Here is a 21,544-nt window from a genome sequence, read left to right on the forward strand (position 1 = left end):
TGTTCCCATGTTGCTAGAGAAGCAAAGACGAGTTAAAATGCTGCTTTCATGTGATCTGATCTGCTGGCACCATGGCAGGGTGGGCTGGGAGGAGGGGGGGGTTCTTTAACTCACTGGCCGCTAAAGACGTCTTTTGCGTTTTCATAGGAAATGCAGATTTAGCTGGGTAAACTTGTCAAAACGTCCTAAAAATGCGCCTTCCACGCACACACCCTCCACACCTACAACATTCCACGGTCCTGAAAGTTGAGCCGAAATGCTCAAAAACGGCAGCAGCACGGATCTCCCAGCTAAAGCTGGCAGCCAGTGAGTTAAAAGAGAGGCTGAAGAGGCAAAACTTGGATTTTGAAATAAAGAAAAGGAAAAGGAGACATCAAGCCAACATGAGGCACCATTATGACGGAGACCTAATGGACACAGATAAAATAAATCCTTTTAAAAGCTGCCATAACAAAATTCTAAATGTGAAATTTGAATCTTAAAGTGTAAAATATTTTCATTCAGACACTTTAATGGATTTTTTTTTTAGATCATGATACTTTACCTTTAAGTTTGTTCAACATCAGTCAGACAAAAAGCTTAAAAACTCAGGTGTGTCTTACCTTGGCCTTAAGCCACTGTGTGCAGGCAGGAGAAGAGAAGACAGAAGAGGAGGTGCACATGGTTAATAGTTACAAAAAGCAAGTATTTTGGTTTTAGCATGGAAGTGAAATTAAAACAAAAAGCATGAAAAACACCGTTTTACATCAAGTAAATAAAGCAGAGAGATTACAAGAAAGGGGTTATTAATAATTGTAGAGTGTAATTAAAGAAATGTCTGCTCAGGTTGTTCAGACAGAAAACTGAGTTTGTGAAATATGAAAAGGGTTTTGTTTTCCTCTCAGCGATTGTTTTAATTATAAATAAACCAAAATAAACTGAATTCATTGTCTGTGGTGATTTTCTTGAGGTTATAAAGTCAGTAAAATTCAATCAACATGGAGCCTAAAAGGCCAGATTTCAGTCACTTTTCCAGTCTTGATCTGTTGCTTAGTAACAGAAACAAACCAAACTTGAGCAGCTGTGTTGGTTAGCTTCATATACCGTATGACAGAAAAGAGGAAAGAGAAGCAAGCCGATGTTATGGAGATGTGTCGAAACAAAACCAAACAAACAGGACTGAAATGAAGGTTTTTAGTCAGGCAGGATGTGGTTAATGTCAATGTGGTCTGTGTGCAGGAAGTCACCGAAACATCCATTGATGTAAACATCACCGTGGTTTCTGAATGGTTACCAGGATGCAGAATTCACTTGTTGGCCTGGATTCTCAACTCTAAAGACCGTCTTTTACTTTAAAAAAAAACACTGCGGTGCTTTATCACCATGGTAACATGTAACCTGCTTCAGAGCTGTTCCTGTTCATATCAGCTCATCACTCACTTAATAAGTCATATTCTGTTACATTCAGGCCTGATGCTCAGTTAATGTTGGGAGTATATCAAGATGTCAGTAAATGTAAAACCAGTCACACGCAAAACTAATAATCAGTACAGCAATCTTTTAACTCCTTTAATAACTCGAATAGAAAATCTTTAAAACATCTCACTGGTGCTGATCAGGTGAATTAGAGGATCATCATTAAAATGGAATAATTTGAACTCTTCTGTGAAAATCCAAATTGATGATATTCCTATCAGGAATATAAAATCAGCTCGTTTTCTTGGTGTTTTAGTGGGCGAGTCTCTTTAATGGGAACCAGCTCTCAGTTTCAGAAGTACACAGATAGCAGTGGGTGTACAGGGAAACACAAGTCATTTGATTAATACAAGTGTTGCAATAAATATAATGATGTAATGTGCATTGATCTCTCCTATATAAATTGTCATTTCTCCTGAAATATCACTCACATAACTAAACTTGAGCCTTTTCCTCGTCTCTAAAAACAAGTTTTAAGAATAATATTCTGTGTCGTCCGACGGCACGCATCTCGTCTGCAAAAGCAGGTGTTTGTACAGTCTACCAAGTTAACTACAACTACAGCAGTTTGTGTATAATCCCATCAAAAAACTTTTGCCTGATTATTTAAACTATATATTCTTTTATAATAATGACCGTCATCAATATACAACACAGGCTAGCAATTATACAGTATCTGGACCCCCTTTGCCTGGACCACTGTCTCAGTTCAGTGTATCACACAGAGGAGGTAAAATATGGAATAAGCTACTAACGGACCAACTGGACCTTACAGAAATCCAGTTTAACTTGAGTAAAGAAAACTTTCCACATGGAGTCTTCTGACTAAACCAGTACGTACTGTGTTTAACGCTGTTGTGGTCCTATTCCCTGGTGGGCGTGTCTGGCACCCTGGCACCTGGATCAGCACCTGATCTTCATCTGGGCAATCAGCAACAGCACTACTTAAGACCTGCTCAGCCTGCTGTTCATCGCCAGATTGTTGAATGCCCTGCGGTACAACGCTCGGCCTCCAAGATTCTTTGCGGTGTGAATCACAGATTGATAACTTGTGTGTTTATCCCTGTCAGAGATCCTGCCTGCCCGCCCGCCTGCCTGCTCGCTTCCCAGCCAGCCTGGTTTGCCTCCCCGCTTGTCTGCCTGCCGGCTAACCTGTCTCCCGCATCCACCTTGGAAAGAACCTGACTACAGAAAGGAATAAAATAAAGTGTTGTCTGGAACTCCGAGCTGAGTCTGCATGTGAATGCCACGCACTTAACATCAGCATAACAAACGCTGCATTGCAGCATCTTTTGTTTTCATATTTATAAAGTAAAGGAGGTTGCTCTTTGTTAAAGCCCTTCACGGTTTTTAGTGACCTTCCATCATATTAAGAGAAATATTTTTGCAAAATGTTTTTCTTATATGGAAAAACTATTACATCAAAAAGCGAATCAATTAAATCCAGTTTAGGCTCATCATCACATGTCATGTCGCCCAGTAACGTCAGACACACGCCTGCAGAGAAACCCACACCAAACAGCCTGGTTTTGCTTTCACACAATGATAATGAAAAAGACAACTTCCCTTTGTTCCGCTTTGTAAACGAACTGAACAATAAAAACCACAGAAAACACAACTGTTTAAATAGAAACAGAGTAACTTCCCACATACTACTACGGCACGCGTATGAGGTCCTTTTAGTGCTGAGCAGAAGTCTGGAGCCGCCTTCTCTCATCGTGTTTTTAGTTTGTTATTCTACTTAACACTGACAAACTATTCAAGTATATAAAAGCAGCAGACGAACACTGAAAGAAAATCCAACAAAGACCTGATCCAGGACCTGAGAAAAGCATCAGGACTGCTGAACGTAGCCCAATCTGTAATGGTCTCCATGTAAAAGCTGCTGTTTTTCAGAAGCTGTTTTTCAGCAAGAGAAACTGAGAGAAAAGACTGAGGTATGCCAAAGTATACAAAATCTGGGCTGAAAATCATGACAAAAGGTACGCTGGAGTCATGAATCCTCCTTTGAGCCTTAACTTTGACATTACTGAAGCAGCATGAGGTCATCTGGAGAGAAAAGGCAGCCAACATCCAAACCATCCAGCCTGCAGAACTTTTCCAGAAGACTTCTAAAAAGAAAAGTAAAACAACTTAAACCAAATGGTTGTTAGAATCGTACAAACTCTTGTTTTTTCTTGTTTATTGTATTTCCCTTTAAATTTTCACATGTTTCTGTAAATCAGCGCACATGTTTCCTGTTTTCCTGGTGATATAAAAAGAAATGAGGGGTGGCTCAAGACTTCTGGACCGTTCTGAGTCTGAGTACAGACCTTTATCGCTTTAACACTCGTTTAAATCTTTAGACACTAAAAATAATGAGTAATGCTGAAGCTACATGAGGCCTGCTGATGTTTTAAGTGTCGCAGTGAGACAAAAACTGGGCAGGACGACCCGAGTGAGGTCATAAACAACAAGCCGTGATGTGGGCTGAAACTATGTCGCCCTGGTAACACCCAGAAATTCCAATAAGGCTTATTGCGGTGAAGAAAAGTAATTTGTTCATGTGTGTGAATGTGTCTCCCACCCCCGAAGCTCAAGTCTGACCTCTCCTCTCTGCTTGTCTTAGTTGGATGTGAGGATAAAACGTTGAAGGGTTGTGATCACACCGCGAATGCTTAAAGGAATCCACCACAGCCAAGAGGAAATGGGCTGTAAGCAGTCAGCGCTAATAAGCTGCAAATTATATTATGAGCTTATAAATTATATTATATTTATAGGGTTTGTAAATGTACAAAAACAAAATTACAAATATTCCCGTGCACATGCATGAAAACACAGCTCATAATGCAGCATACTCCTGCTTAGCAGCGGCTGCAGCAGCCAGCATCAATCCTTCTGAATTATTCACAGATGTGTGCAGGAGAGAAAGTATACTGGAGGGTGGGGGGAGATATGCATTTCTGCTTGCACTGCTTCACATAAACATGAAAATAGATGAAAACAAATAGGAAACTGCCAAAACAAGCACCAAAAATTGTAACATAAACCTTTTTAAAATCTAAAATGAAATGATTTCTCTGCATCCAGACACCGTAAAAAAAAAAAAATCCTCCCAATTTCCCTGCATTTAACCTGATCTGCAAACACACATCATCTATCTCCAGCATCCTTGAATGATGGCTGATTTGCATAGAGTGCCATGCCAGTTCTGCCTCAGTGTGAGCCAGCTCTCAAAGGAGGAAACATGAGCTTTTGAATTTGAATCAGCGGATGTTTGAAAATCAGCGGACAGCCTCTATCTCAACAGAGGCAGACCCCGGGGGTGGGGGTGCTAGGGTGTGCAGAGGCCAAATCAGGCGCATTATACACATAACTGGGTGTACACAGTCGCCCACAAGCACAGACACACAGCCTTGTAAAGTAGAGGAAGAGGGGAGAGGATGGATCATGAGGAGAGAGGATAAAAAATTGAAGAATGAGGCGGAAACGGCTCTTTTCATGATTTAACAGTTGATGTGATGGTGTGAGGAACGCTTGGCAGAGATGTCTCCCCGCTGCCTGGACATACATCACTTATTCCCCAGCTCGAAAATAAAATAAACAAATAAATAATAAAAAAATAAATAAATAAATAAATATTAAATAAAAACAAAATACAAAATGAAGTTAACAAAAATTTTAAAACAATAAATTCTAAAAATGGGCTAGAAATAAAATACGTCATTTAAAAAAAATCTAAACAATACAGTCAGAATTTAAAAGTAAAAAAGGGTAAATGAATAAATAGATATTTTTGTGTATTATTTATAAAAATGTATAAAATTAAATTGAAAAAATGAAATATTTAAATATCTATAAATTAATAAAAGTTTAAAAAAATCTGTAATAAATAAAAATAATTTTATTAATATTGATCATTTACAAAAAAATATAGAAATAATAAAATGTAATAAAAACAAGAAAGCAGCAAATAAATAAAAATTTCATAAAAATTCATACTTTATTTAATAAATCGTAAAATTTAATTAACAAAATAAACACAAAACAAATAATTATGAAATCTGAAAAAAATTAAATACAAATTTAAAAACAAATCTGCTAGATACATGCTTAGTATTGGTTGGTTGTATTTCTTCTGCTTAAAAGCCAACATATTGATCGGCTTGCCGCAGGAGTGGATGTGACAAAGTTATCCATGAAAGCACCTCGTGTTAACTTTTCTGAATGTGTGTTTTTCAGCCTCAAAACATTGATTAACATATCAAACCAGGACAAGTCATCAATGCAATAAGACAATCTGCTTGTAAAGATGCTCCATCAGTGTGGAACTGATTTATAAAAGTCAAGCTTTCAGCATTTTTTGCCTTAAAAAGAATAAAGGGTTTAAAATTCACAGAAAAATCACAAAGGCTCTTACTTTGACACCATGCCCCACATCATCCAGCAACGTGTAGTCGATGGGTTTTCGGATGTAGCGCACCGGCCGCTCCATGTTTCCGGGGGCAATGATCTTGTGGGTGCGAGATGTATTCTTATTTGTCGTCAGGATGCCGATTTCTCGGCGTGCCACTTTCTCCTTGTGAATGTCCACAGTCTGTAGGAGAAAAATACAAGATGAAGGGATGTGGGACAGAAGATGTTTAGCTTTCTGGTTCGTGCCACGTTAAATTATGTCACATATTTGGAGAAAATATATGATTGGCTCTTAAAAGAAGAATCAGTCACAAGAGCAAAATGTTTAACAAAAGCGGTCAATCTTTCTAGCAGTGGACAGCCCAGCCGGTTCACACGTAAGGACCTTGTCTGTGTTCGCATGTTAGATGAGAAAGTTCATGGCAGAACAGTTACTTTTAGTCTCCAAGAAGAAAAAGCTGAAGTTTGCGAAGCTTCAACGGAAAAATAAACCACAAGACTTCAGGATCAAACTCCTCCCAGAAATGTGGAGATGTCTGTTTGTGAGTCACAGCATCTTTAATAACCAAACACAGTATATCGACGCAAACGCCTCATTTCCAACTGTGAAGCACGGAGGTGGTGGGTTGATGGTTTGGGCTTGTTCTGAAGCCACAGAACCTGTAAACCTTGCAGTGACTGAGTGGACCACGAACTCTTCTGCTCTTCTGCATTCCAAAATATTGTAGAGACAAATGTGAGGCCATCTGTCTGAGAGCTAAAGTTTGGCTGAAACTGGGTCATGACCAAGTGGCAACATACAGCGATTAAAAGTGAAGCCTATGCGGAAGTGCATGAAACTGCAGTTCCCCCTTCATCCACTAGGGGCTGCAGAGAGAATCCCCATACACTTCCATGATAAAAAGACCAACTTCACAGCAGAAATGAACATGTTTACAGCCTGGTACAAAAATCCATTTTAGGTTTAATAGGTCAGTTTTACCTTCATGACAACTGTGATGAAGAATTTTTTCTAACTCACCTGTTTAAAGGTAATTTAATGTCAAAATCTGGCACATTTAGGGGCATATTCTTTTGATTGACAGGTACCCGATCTCCCGCTTGAAGTAAGAAGAACGTAGAACAACCGCAGTTTTTAGTTGGTTAACAACGTGACTTAGCTTTAGTCCGCTTACCTTCGTTAGCTGGTTATCTCCTGTTAGCTCCTGTTATCTCCGGGTTAGCTCGGTTAGCTCTTAGCAACAGGCAGCTTGGAGTTCGCTCGATGTCAATCATCCACCAACATGACGCTCACAGCCCCCCCTCTCAGCTCCACTTCTTTGCCCATATTTATATTTTCTGGGCGAGACGACACGCATGCCTCTGCCAAGATGGCGATGGTAGGAACCGCCCACCGAGATTCAATTCAGGTCTTCAGAAACCTACGGGTGACGTCACGGATGACTCCATCCATCTTTTTATATACAGACCATGGTCATGACTTATGAAACTAAACAACGATCCCAAACACGACCAATCTACAAAAGGGGGAGTTGTCTGCAGGTTTATTTGCTAACAGCAGCTAGTTTTCTTTCTATGTTGCTGATTTGGCGTGGTAATTTCTGGTTCTCCTGACAGTTGATGGTTTCGTCCCCCTGCAGGGGGAACATGACTCCAATGTGCATATGTATATATGCATATATACGCGGGGGTGTATGTGTGCTTATGTATATTCATAGGTATGTTGGTTGTTCTCTCTCCCATTCTTTCTTTTTCTCTTTCTCTCTCTCTAAATAAATGCAAAATGTGACATTTTTTGTGACACTAAAAGCAAGATCTTTGTTTTAAAATTGCACATAAAAATTAAACTTGTTGAACTTGTTAGATCTGTAATGTTATTATATTTGTATTGGTGAGGTAACTTAAGAAAGGATGGATAATTTATTATAACCTAATGAAATCTTACGCAGTTATTGTGGCTATTGTGGTCACAATAATGTTCACATAAACAGATTTGGTGTCGGCAATATTGGTATCTGTAGATATTCAAATTTCAGATATCGGATCAGAAATCCCAAAAAGTGGATTGGTGCATCCCTTGTCCAGACTGAAATGCTTTTTGATTGTTAAAATAAATAATAATACCAAGTTTTATTCTTAATAGGTTGTATAATATTCAGATCTGATATGAACCATCCTAGGTTTTGGACTTTAAAGAACATGTACATGACTATACTTCATATGAAATAAGTCAATGTGTGAAAATTTGTTTTTTTCTGTTGACATTAAAATTTTAACCAAATGTTTTCATGTCCTAAAAGAGTCTCCATAAACTTAGGCTATGTTGTAGAGAAGGGTGGGCTACCAGTGAGGAAGATAATCCACTCAGGAAATGATTATTTCAAGTTATTGTAACTTAATGTGCTTCTAATAGTGAAACATGTGGTGTATTTAATGTTCTTATTTGGAATAATGAGGTGTTTTAATCCTGTCCTGTCTGTGTGTAGTCTACTGTAAAACCTGCTGTGGAACATGGATAATTTCTTTATAATGTCCTGATAAGTTAAACTTCAGTTTTTATGACTGTCCTGTTAGGTCACAAATGATTTGAGGAGATATTTGATGCTTATATACTATAAGTCACATGTGTCAAAACCATTAAAAGCAGATTTAATAAGACAAGAGTATAACTAAAACCACTGGCTGTTTTTTGCTTCAGGTTTACTCTCCTGTTCTGCTGGGAGCGATTTCATAAAGCTTCCTTTCATCGCTCACATCAGGACCAGCTGAAAATACCACACTAACATGTGAGCAATTACAGTCATTATAACTCACAGCAGGCACCTGCACGGACTGTCCTGCAGTCTATGGATGTCAGCTGGAAGTGGAAATATAAGCAACGCAGAGATGGGGATTGAGTAACAGGGCTGCTTTCAAGTACTTATAGGAGTGCAAGAGCTGCTAATCCTAAAACATTTTGTAAAAGAGATGAAATAAGTCTACAGACTTGTGTTTATGTGCTCTGTAGAGGGAAACTTGTCTGTGTGTGTGTGTGTGTTTGTGTGTGTGTGAGGCACCCACATGGCAACCATCACATCCACACTGTTTTGACAAACCAGATATTTAAAAGTCTTGCAAGTGTTGCTGAGCTGATCAAGTCCTGCTGGCTGTGCCTGACGTGAAGTCTGAGATAAATATAGAGAACATGTCAGGCTCTGTTGAGAAGAGAGGAAACTGAAGCGTCACGCCCAGCTTCAGCTGGGAAGTAAGAGAAAGGACTTGCCTATTTCCTGCCAGTAAACGGCGAGGAGAGGTGAAGATTAGAGAAAGAGAGAAATCATAAAGAGAATGGGGTAGACCGAATAACCAACAAGCAGAGATAAGTGTTGTTAAAGGAAAGAAAAAGAGAGGAAACTCGACACAGGCTGCGTGATAAGACACATTAAGCATGATGTGTCCACATTAAAGCTGAAGCAAGTCAAACATGCACCATTAACGCACAGTGCAGCAAACAACAGCTGCTCGAACTGTCAGTTCTGTGTTCACTCAATGTCAGCTTTATTTCAACATTTCCTCTGAGCTGGCATTACAAAAGGCAGCAACGTACGTGCTGATCTGTGTGAAACATGGAGACATAATAACTGTTACCTAATCACTGACGACACGACTGTCTGCCCTTCCTGCACTCTCTCAATCTCATTTTCTTTTGTAATCTCTTTACTCTAATAGACATCTGGCTGTCTGTTGAACCTCTGAAAAGTGTTTCTGGAGCAGATGGTACAGAACTGATGCTCACTCTTAGATCTTTACAGTAGTTTCAGTCTGATTAATTTGCTTTACAGAACCAAGCAAGCAGAAAGACAGGGGGGTGGGGGGGAATCAGAGGTGAGCTCTTTTTTTATTCCACACACTGAAGTCATTTCTTCTGTGGATTTAATTTTCCCAGGTAACGAGGCGTCCCATAAGTGTGTCATCATAATCTTATAACTGTACACTGCAGTGTGAAGCCAGGTTGATGCTGCACGACAGGAAATGACCATTTGAAATTGGGTCAACGAGCCGATAAATGCTGATTTCTGAGAATAAAATAAAAGAGATAAATCTGAAAGCGAATCTGACTGTAAGTGGAGAAACAAGTATCCAAAGGGAGCATGTTTATAACACACACACACACATGTTGGGCATCTTCGCTTAATGACGCTGCGTCAGAGTCATCCGCGGATTTTAGAAATCAGACTGGGGTTTGGCAGCGATATCTGGCAACCTTCCCTCAATAATCCCATATTAACTGTTTCAGGTACACAGCGAAGCAAGTTTAGTTTTCATTTCCTGGACTTGAAGCTGCTGGAATAATTAATAATAAAAACAAGTCCACTATGAGGAGCTTAGTCAATTTAACATGTCTGGATGTTTAAAGCAGTCATCGGGTGAGAGGCAGGGTACACCCAGGACTGGTCGCCAGTCCGTCATAGGGCCACACAGAGAGACAAACAACCATTCCCACTCACTGCTATTGGCAATTTAGAGTAATAAATTCACCTAACATGCATGTCTTTGGACGTGGGAGGAAGCTGGAGTACCTGGCGAGAACCCACACATACACAGGAGGAACATGCAAATTCCACACAAAAAGGCCATCGTTTCAACCCCCCATAGCCGAGGATGGAACCAGCGACCTTCTTGCTGCGAGGCCATAGCATCTAATATATAATCTAAATAATGACTGACTGATTTTTTTTTCTCTGCACTCCCTAAGAATGAATCTAGGCTCTAACCCTTGAGTCATATGCCTGTTTTTAGGTCTTTGTTCAAAATGCATGCTCTTAATAAAATGAGTTTATCTCTGCAACCACAGGGTCTATTTGAACAATTCTGGAGTCACAGTAAAGAACACATAAGCAGCATATGTGTTACAGATCAAAGATAGATGAAGGTGGCATAGAGCACACATTTACAAAAGTTTCAGGCTTGCCTTAAATAAAACAAACACTTTCAGAATTTTTATTAAAAAAATCTTTAGGCTGGATCAGCTGTAAGTGGAAACTTCTATCAGATCATAGTACAGTATGAAAACATTATCTCTGCAAAGGTTGGAACAGAAAGTTAGACAGGGTTTATATTAAGACTGGGAAAATTGAATTAAAAAAAATCAAATATTGGGATTTTTTGTTTCACAATTTTAAAATAGATTTTTTTTTTTTTGTTAAAAAATCAATTAAAAAAATAAATAAAAAATAATCCATTATAAATCATTTTGTCATTTCTATTGTTTTTATTGATCTTTTTACTTGTCGTCTTGAGCATTATAGCAGCGGTCTGGCTATTGTGTTGCTTTTTCCTAATTGAAATCAAGAAAAATGATGAGCAAAAAACAAGATTTTTTACATCTTTTTGTTTTTAATCTACAAAAATCAGTAATATCGAAGAATTTAAATTGAAAAGGCACCCAAAATCGGAATCGTAATTCACGGTCCTAGTTTATACAAAGTTCAAACAAGATCTTCAAAATGGCCAAAATGCAACTGATCAGATCCTTCTTTTTTCCAATTCAACCAACTTTAAAAGGTTAAAAAACGAAAGTAAAGAATGAAGAAAGATCCAACTACATAACTTCTTCCTCCATCATCCCATGTGACCATTCTCTTTTTGTCCTTGTGCCTGTTCCGAGAGGATTTCTGCTCAATTACAGTTTCAGTTTTTTGAACTGCAGGCTTTCACCAAACAGGTCGTGAGTTATTTATTACTAACAGTCTTCCAACATCTGTCTAAAACAAACAGACATAGAAGCAATGTAGTTGGATATTTTCATTTTTTAAAGGTAGAATATGTAATATTTTCAATATTTTCAAAATAAATGAACTAAAAAAATAACTAGAATCATTAGATAGTTTTTTAAACATGCAGGTTCCAGTCTGTCCATATTTGATGCGTCATTAAATTACAAGTTTAATTAATGACAAAGACCCTTCTTGAATGTTTTCTGACCAGTAAAAAAAAAATACTTTTTTCCACCAGTAGGGTGAGTATAAGCCCATTTATTGCAGAGTGGCTCTGAGCTACAGCTCACAAGCAATTCCGGCCCTCATTGGAGCTGGCAAGGAGGAGGGGTGAGGGGTGAGTTTTGCTCATTACTGCCAACCTGTGGTCGTTTGTGGAAGTAGCAGTTTTGTGGTTTTGCTCACGACCTGGTGTTTGCCACCTAGTGGTGGAAAGAATCGCCTTGAAATCTTACATACTCTGCCTTTAAAGCACCAATAAAGTACTTTTTGAAATTATTTTATTTCTTATAACATGCTCATCCAAAGTTTCTATCATCATAATTCTGTTCCTCTCAAAGCCACTAGATTTAACAAAAGGGGTTTTAATCCATATATTACAGTATCACCAAACTCGTACGGTTTATGCTCAGGGTGTAAAATCGTAAGTTTAAACATGCGCAGTAAAGCCAACTCTGATAAACTGAAGCGGAACTAAATTAAAGAGGTTTAGTACAAACACTTCGAGTGAGATTTCCTAAATGGCAACTTTGGCAAAGTCTGACACCATCTGCTCTCACTGTCCCCCAATCAGGAGATGTCAGGTTTTTAAAACAATAACATTTTGCTTTGTGGTGGGCTCTACAGTCCTTGCATACAAAGTCAACTAATATAAATTTAATAGTGTTTTCTAAGGGGTTAGAGATCTTATCATAATAAGTTTGGTTTCACTGGTAAATTTATGCCTCTAATATACAGTTAATGTTATAAATTACACCTGTAAACAACTGAAGCTGATGCAACTTTCTCCTTTTGATTCTCTAAGACTTATCCGTATCTGTGATGTTCACACCATAGACTGTATGTAAAAGATGGGAGGAGCCTCCATGACATCACCCATAGGCTTCTGAAGAGCTGAATAGAAGCTCATTGGCCTGTTACTACCATCTCCATCTTGGCAGCGCCGCGCGTGCCGCCCTAACCGCAACATATAAAAATGAGAAAAAGGTAGAGCCTAGAGGGGCGCTGTGAGCGTGGGGGTGGATGATTGACATCTATAATACTCCAACCTGTCTGTAGCTAAGAGCCAGCCAAGCTAACACAGAGCTAACTGGAGCTAACTGAAGTAGGTAGGCTAAAGCTGAATCACGCTGTTAACTGGCTAAAAACCACAGTTCTGCCACACTCTGCCTTCTTGCAGCTGAAGGTATCTGTTACTCAACAGGACACACGCAAAATTGTGCAAAATTTTCATATAAAATTACTGACAAACGGAGGAGTTATAAAAAAATCCCCTCGCCCCACAGTTGTCATGAAGGTAAACCTGACCTATTAAACCTAAAATGGATTTTTGTACCAGGCTGTAAACATGTTCATTTCTGCTGTGAAGTTGGCCTTTTTAACATGGGAGTCTATGGAGATTCGCTCCGTTTTAGAGCCCCTACTGGTTGAGAGGGGAACTGCAATTTTTGGCACTTCTGCATAGGTTTTAGTTTTAACCGTCGCAGGTTGCTGCTTAGTTCACACCAGACAGCTATAAGCAGAATGGGTGGAGGACATGAACTGCCATCAATAACCAGGGTTCCATTGTTCTGTATTAAGCTGCACTTTATCCTGCATCGTGTAGCGGGAAGTGAAAATGCAAACCAGGAGAGAGTGCTGGCGTCAGGATTTTATTTGATTCCTGACAGGCTTAATGAAGCCCACAGAGAGGAGTCGGGACATTCACTGGATGACAGGCAGGGTGGCTGCCTGTACAGAGAGGACCACAGGACTGCTGATGAAGCATGCAGGGCTGAAGAGGGGCGGTGGACGTTTGGCATGTTGTGGCAATATCTGCCAGTCTTTATGATGTATGAATGTGTTATTGTTGCCCTGGAGAATCCCAGTCAGTGTGTGTTTTATTGTACTTAAACTAAATCTGTTGGTAAATGGTGAAAACCATTCGATGATTCTACATCACATCCTGTACAAAGCACAGCAGCTTCCAGACTCCACAGATCCCAACACATGGGATGCAAACCAGACCGACTGGTGTGGGGCCCACCTGGGAGATGTGGTTGATGGAGGATTCCATGCGCCGTAGTTGCGAGGCCTGGATGTCCAGCAGCTGCAGCACATTGTTTGCTAAGGCATTGATCTGGTAGGCAACACTGGCCAGAGACTGGGTGGTGTAGGCTTTGGTCTCCTCCAGGGCTTTCTTTTTGTCTTGTGCCTGAGAGAGAGAGAGAGACAGAGAGAGAGACAGAGAGAGAGAAGGGAGGAAAAAGCAGAAGTTGGAAAAATCAGTAAAAGAATGTGTGGGTGGAGAAAAAAAATGGAGAAGCTGCAAGAGAAAAGCTGTACTCTGATTTTTCCTCTCTTATCAGTGTGTGTGACGAGAGCGAAAGGGCCTTTTTCTCCAGGGAGAGGTTTCTGACAGCACTGACTTTTTCAGGTGTTTTTAGGCTGCAAAGTGCTGTTGAAGCTCTGAAGAGAAGTGAGGACAAGCTGGCGAGTCTGTGAAGTAATGGTTTTGTGGGGTACAGCACAGACTGGAACTGGACTTTGAAGAAGTCGGATTTGGAAACGTGAGACAGGTGCATGGTGGGAGTTGAGCCCAGAGAGCAGGCATGCCAGGATATTTCATGGCATCCCGAATCTCTGTCCGGCTGCGCAAACCATCTGTTTCTGGAAGCCTCTACATAGCAATGGGACTGAATGGACATATTTATAGTTTGGAAACAAAACAGGGATAATGTAGCCACACACAGTGAGGCACTCCAACAGCCATTTTCAGAGAGCAGGACTTCAACTGACTGCTAATGTGCACGGAAATCTCTCAATTTATTATACATTCAATCAATACATAAATAAATAAAGAGAATTTTGCCCTAAAAATGTAAAAAAAATAATAGAATAAAACACCTGATAAAATTTTTTTACTGCCATATTTAGGAGGACAACATTCAATTTACTGTTTTTTTTTTCCACATCATTACTTTGGTATCTAATTTTTATTCTTGCTGTTGCAGCAGAAATGTAGGAATTTTTATAGCTTGCATTCTACAGTGCAAATTATTTCATGCTGTCCCAAAAGATAGCCCACTTTTTGCCCACTGCTGCTTATTCATTCACACATATCTTGTTAGCTGTTAAATCCAAACAAAAAAAATAAGACAAATGTTTGTTTCAGGAGGCCGTGTCTAAACCCTGAATCAGGAACAAATAAAATGGGACGGCTGTAACGGGGAAACATTCAGTCTGTCTCTTGAAATATTTGGAAATATATTTATGATTTCAGCTGGTTGGATATAAATTATAGTAGTTTATTGTTGTGTTGTTTACTTTTTTTATGTTGTCATCCAGCTATGGCAACAGCACTTGACTTTAAGACAAATTTTGCAATGGGGACAATAAATGCATTGCATCCTACTGGATCATACAAGGCAAATGAGCAGAAACAGGAGCCAATGTTTGTCGCAACACTGAGAGAAGCTGCTGACAGAAAGATTTAAGGAGCTTTATGTAAAAAAAAAAAAAGAAGCCAAACAAACAATCGTAAACAAGAAAATAGGTTAAAGATCAACAATCATGACGGGTTTTCCACCAACATTTCCAGGAATTTTTATTACCAGGAGTTTATTATGGTAGAAGAATTTGTGGTAATCTGCGTGGTTTACATTTCCAATACACCACAAACATCCAGAAATCTGCTAAAGCCCCTTGTTAGTCCAGGTGTCAGACATAATTTAGCTGTTGGGTTCTTCAGCTTCTTATAAACTCTTATAATTCCTGCATTTGTTTCTGTGTGTCGTACAGTCAGCTCTGCCAGCTTGCCGGCTTTTCTTCCAGAAACTCTAAGTCATATTGAATGTGGTCTTCGGCAAATACACTCCAACAAAGGCGCAATCTCAGACCCACCTCTTATCATTTTATTTATAAAAAAAAAAGCAAAACATGAAGGCTTGTGGAAGTAAAATAAACATGTGTGTAGCAGCTCAATCATCTTATAACATATGGTGAACAGAAGGACTGAACTCTAGAAAGTTCCACTAATCAGAGACCTTAGCAAACTCTAGGAAGGTAAACCAACTCACTAAAAGATGCTTTTTAAGGGAAAGTTTAGGGGCAAAGAAAAGTTTTTTTTATCCGTATTATCAGTGGAAATGCACCAAAGTTTTGAGAAATCCCTGACAAATGAAAAACGTCCTGAACTATAAAAAGGATTATGGACAGTGGAAAGTTGGGTCGATCTTCACCGAACATGGAGATGCTGGAACTTTGATGAAACATCTAAAGATGCAAACAAATATAAATAATTATTAATGAAACAACCTTGGGACGTGTGCAGGATCTATCCTGCCTGACAGAAAGTAACTGGGATACATCCCATTCGCCTCTCATGCGCCTGTAATGGAGTCAGCAGCTATACAGTGAATGAATGGATGGATTATCATTATGAGGTTGATGTCAGGTAAATAACCAGGAGAACTGGCAGACTTCGCTCCAACAGGCAAACATTGAAGTTGTAGGGAAATGTTCCTATTTCATCTATTATTTTATTGTGGTAATATTTCAGGACGACAATAAATCTTGCCACGAAGCAAAAGAAATTAAGTTTTCCTTGGATAAGAGATCAGTTCGATTGACCTTCTTCCCAGATCTTAGTAATACTGACAATTTCTGATGGAAGTCTAAATAAAAAGTGGTCCATGACAAACCTTCATCATAGCTGGATTCTGACTGAAAATACTAGCTGTTATCAAATCCTGATGAGATGCAACAGTGTTTTCTTTTCCTTTGCTTAAGGGGCAAAGTTTCTGTAAAAAATAGCATAAATTACAGCATTTTTAATAAAACATTCTCAAATATTTATTTTCCAAGCCAGAATGTTCAGCTGGGAAATATATTTTAGTGCCATATTTGTTTTTTGTTTTCCAAGTAAAAAGTTGAATAAATGGGTTTAAGGGAGGAGGTTCCATATTGAAAAGGATTGTTTAGGAATATTTATGACTACGTTATAAAGAAACGATGCACGCTGAGAGTGACGTTACTCGCCAGAAAAGCCCAGCACCACTACAAACACACACACTGCTCACTCTGTGGTACTTGAACATATTTAGTTTCCGGTTAAGTTAACTAAAATGTTTTTTAAAGAGCTGCATTTGAAAGATCGCTTTCCTCATATCCAAAATTATTATACAACAATAAAGCTTAATCCTTTTTCTCTATTTCATTTTATAGTGTGAGGATATAATTGCATTTTTAATGCTTCATATTCTATCTATTTGGCGGTATTCAATGTTAAAACATAAATACAGTGTAACATCTGTGACAACAGTCTCATTCAACAACTATAGTTTTGTGCAGAAGGTTCAAATCAGACGTTTTCCTCCATATTCTCAACATTTAACATGAGAAAAATCTCATCGTCTTGAGCAAAAGTTACACATCTATATATTCCAAGCATGGCTATCCATTGTCAATAAAAGCCATGTTCTGTAAATGATACAGTAGAATTTAACAACCTGTAGTAAAGAGAATTAAATCGCCATCAGCTGAGGAAGAAACTCGGTATTTGTGCAGTAAAGAGAGGAAATACAACCACAACAAGCTGCGGTGATAAAGATCGACAACTCACACAAGAGCATTTTAGTGCTTCTCGTTAACTTCTAATGGAGCTTCGCTTCAAATGCTTCTTCTGCTTTCATGGCTTGTTAAGAAAAACTGAGAGCAGTTTTACTCCTTCAAGCAGCAAGTAGGCATCTGTCAATCAAAACCCCTGATTAATGTATCTGATGTCATGACTGATTGACGAGTGTTAACACACTGCATGCACAGGAAACCAGCCTGAAGGTGTTGCGACCCAGAAGCCCCCAGCAGTTTTTCACCACCTTTTCTCATGAGCGGCGTTTTGTTCACTGGTTGAATCTAAAGAGCTAGCTTAAAATGTTTTCATGTTGGACTGAGTTGAAGTGAGTAAACAAGGCTGTGTAGTTTCTCCAAATGTAACTCAGTAAGAGAAGCAGTTGTCACATTGTAACATTTTCCAGATGTAGTAAAAAAAAAAAAAAATTTAAAAAAAAAGGTTTTTTATTGAAGCTAAACAAGTATATAAACCAGGTATGGTTAACTCCGGCCCCCGAGATCTACAGTCCTGCAAGTGTTCAAAGTTTCCCTGCTCCAACACACCTGACTCAAATCAATGGCTCTGCTAATGAAATCTGTGTTAGGTGTGTCACAGCTAGGGTGACCAGAACTTCTCTCAACAAATGTGGGACAAAGACTGAAAATGTGACACAATGTCAGATTCCACTCTGCCATGACAACATAAAAAAATAAACTTTCTATTCTGCTCTTTGATAATAAAATTACTCTCCAAACATAACAAATCTGTGATTATAAAGCCTCCCTCTGAGTCGCGCGGTTTTTGTGACTCGGATTTTCTTTACCGTTTCAAGTCATATTCTCCACCGTGTGACACGAAAAAATGACTTTGACAAACCCTCTCATAGTCTCCTCGAACAGGTTTAACCTAGGAATATATGATCAATTGGTGTATTCATTTATTTATTTTCATTGGTGGTGCACCGGTGCATCCTAGATGTGCATTAAATCCCGCCTCCTAGTTTGATTGACATGAGTGTAACTCGGGCAGTGTGATGTGACAGCCGTCAAATATTTTGCCACATAATTAGTAAAAGCCAGTTTTGTTTTGTTTTTTTCCCTTCACAAAAGTGAAGACTGGTCATAACAATGCGGGACAGCGCCCCGTTTTGTGGGGCGTGTGAAAAGTAATAGAAATGCGGGACATCTGTCCACCCAAGTCACAGCAGGCAAACTCCGAAAACTTGCAGGACTGCGGCTCTTGAGGACCGGAGATAACCACCCCTTACATGAACTTTCTGTGCACGTATTGCTACCTGCAACAGATCTTTGACTTTCAGTGTGAACTGCAGTGACAACATAACTCAGTAGGAATTAAGGCACCGACCCACAGTTGAACCTGAAGTTACCTGCGATGCTGTTCGTGTTGTTTGTGTTTGTAGCGTGGACTTCAGACTGCAGTTTACCTTCTAACCGACTGCATCTGTTCAGTTCCTCCACAAAACTCAACACATTACTCTTCAGAGTGTAAACAAAATGAGGGCAAATAGAAAAGTCTACCTGTCAGACCTTACATATAATTTGATAAATGCGAAGCTTTTAAGCAAACTAATCCTAGAAGAAGAAAGTTTTATGGTTTAGCAATATAGCTTTTTGCATATAAAACTTCAGCTCAAGCTGTCTATTCCACACAATATTTCTCATGAAAGTGGTGGGCAGTAAATTTCTAGAACAAACTTTGTGGTTTGAGGCAGACACGGCTGTTCACACTATAACCTGCCAATGGTTTGTAATGGCAGCTCACGCAGCTATGAAAAACGGAGAGTTTGGTGGTATGGTGGCATTTATCATGAGCAAACAAATCAGCTTATGAGAACATTAGGGTAAATATGAATAAAATATAGTAAGAAGTAGTAAGAAACAGGTTGGTTACACAAAATCAGCAGCAATAAGATTTAAAAATGAAAATAAAATGAATGATTAATGGCAAACTGAAACATTAGTAGAAATAAAGACTGTAATGTAGAGTACAATCTAAAAAAAAACAGATTAAATGAAATAAAAATAAATCAATGAAATACTAAATAAAATAAAATCAATTAAATAAAAAAAGAGTAAATTATCATAAAAAAGGAAAAGTCAAAACAATCATCCAAAATTAAAATTAAAACAGATTTTAAATAGTTTGATTTTTTTTTTTTTTTTTTTTAAATTAAATAAAAGAATCCAAGTAAGCTGGAGCTTGTCATGGTCCCAGTCTGACCCCAGTTGCCACTCTCCTACTTTACTGAGCATTGTTCAAACATTCAGTGAGGATCAACTAAATCAAATGGGAATGGATCTGTAATCCATCTGACCACACGTTTCATGCATGATGATTTCTGATTCCCCATTTATAAATCTATAAGGTTTTTTCTCTCTTTATGGCTGACAATAAAAACCAGATGTGCTTAATTAAAATAGTTTTAATCTAATCCTATGTGTTACAGCCAGTTGAGTGCCCAAAAGTCATCTATTTATTAATCTTTCAAGCATAATAACATTTAAAAAATGAATAATTTAAGCTAGGTTAGCTTTTATATAGATTATAATGGAGTAGAGAATTGTTGTGATTTTTCCATCTTGTGTTGTTATGTAGTGTAAACATCTAGTAATTAATACAGAAAGGTATTAAAATGTGAGAAATTTCTACAAGATTAAGAAAAGAGAGTCGACAGGTACCCATCAGAGAAATCAGTCAGTCACAAACCACTTAGTCATAACAACGACACACCCTCTGAAAGCCCCCAGCAGCTTTCTGCTCAGGAAACCCTTTAAACCGCGGAATAACGCTGCGCGGCCATGCCGGCCGCAACACCGAGCCGCGGCTCGGTCCGCTCACCGGGAGAGAAAGGCGGCCACTCGGTGAGGTTAGCGGTTTGGGAGTCGCTTTCCTCGCGGCCAGCGTTTCCTGTCCCTGTGGTTTCACTCTCTTCTCCAACACCGCAGACACGACAGCGATACGAGAGAAATTCACCGAGTAATAGCGGCCTTATAGCGCTCCTCTTACCTGAACATAATTGTTTTCACAGTATTCCGCTACCCGGGACAGGTTTTGGTAGCTTTCCACCAGCGCTCTTTTACCGGCAGGGATTTCCTCCTCTAATAGCATTTGTAGCTCTGCCATCTTACATCCCTTTGCATTTCTCTCCGGTCCGTGTTTTTCAGCGAGGCGAGGTGGTGATGCTGTGGTGTGCTGCTGAGAAAGGGGCTCCCCCGCCTGGCATTGTGGGTCCGCTGGCCGTCGATTCACAACAGCCCGTGACTAATCGGAGTTACGTAGCAGACGGCGAGCGCTGATTGGCTCAGAGGAAGACCGAAAGGAGGAATAAACCAATCATATTCCACTGCTATAGTGCAGCATTAATTGATAGATAATATGTAATTATTTTACAATAAATCATGACAGAATATATCCTTTTTTTCCCCAAATATTTCATAAAATAAACAGACAATATTTAAAAAAAAAAAAAAAAAAAGTACACATATAAGCTTGTTCTAACGGTATGTATGGACGCATATTAATATGCCGTTATATTTTAGCCATATTTAATTTTTTGAGAGGCACTTTTGTACTAATTAGGTTACATTTACCTATTGTTTCCCCATATATTCTCATTTTAATTCTTTTCAAGAGAGGTACTCAACAGCATCTTTAAAGAAAAAATAGAACTGTATGGTTTCATATAAAATTATCTAAATGCACAAATTAAAGTCAAAACGGCGAGAAGTCCTCTGTTACAACAATCTTAAAATATAATGCAAATACAAATATTCTATAGCCTATGTAAAGTTAGATTAAAAATAAAAATAGATTTATTTAGGAACCATTATATAATGGAATGATAATGCAATCGTGTATAGATAATAATAATAATTATTATTATTATTATTATTATTATTATTATTATTATTATTATTATTATTATTATTATTATAATAACATGAATTCGCTAATTGTTTAAAATAAGCATGAAATGTAATAATGTAATAACTTTATAGTCTGGCCATTAGATACATAAAAAAACAATTAAAGTCTCATATTATAAGTTAATAAGTGGTAGCTAAAACCAAAACTTACTGTGTTCATTCACATTTATTTTTATCTTTTA

General features: G+C 38.6%; 1 protein-coding gene across 1 annotated transcript in view; it reads right to left on the reverse strand.

Moving 5' to 3' along the window:
- Positions 1–20,630, reverse strand: part of LOC306758294 (abl interactor 1-like) — a 33,400-nt gene extending 12,770 nt beyond the window's left edge. Inside the window, exons 1-4 of the mRNA XM_079243580.1 lie at positions 20,443–20,630; positions 13,852–14,019; positions 5,855–6,031; positions 1–13 (exon numbers count right to left, since the gene is read on the reverse strand). The exon at positions 1–13 is cut by the window's left edge and continues 91 nt beyond it. Coding sequence (XP_079099706.1) covers positions 1–13; positions 5,855–6,031; positions 13,852–14,019; positions 20,443–20,559 — 475 coding nt within the window. The 5' untranslated portion in view covers positions 20,560–20,630. The remainder of the gene's footprint in view (positions 14–5,854; positions 6,032–13,851; positions 14,020–20,442) is intronic.
- Positions 20,631–21,544: the final 914 nt, after the last annotated feature.

This window comes from Telmatherina bonti (genome assembly GCF_933228915.1).
Source record: "Telmatherina bonti genome assembly, chromosome: 7".
NCBI classification, from domain to species: Eukaryota; Metazoa; Chordata; class Actinopteri; order Atheriniformes; family Telmatherinidae; genus Telmatherina; species Telmatherina bonti.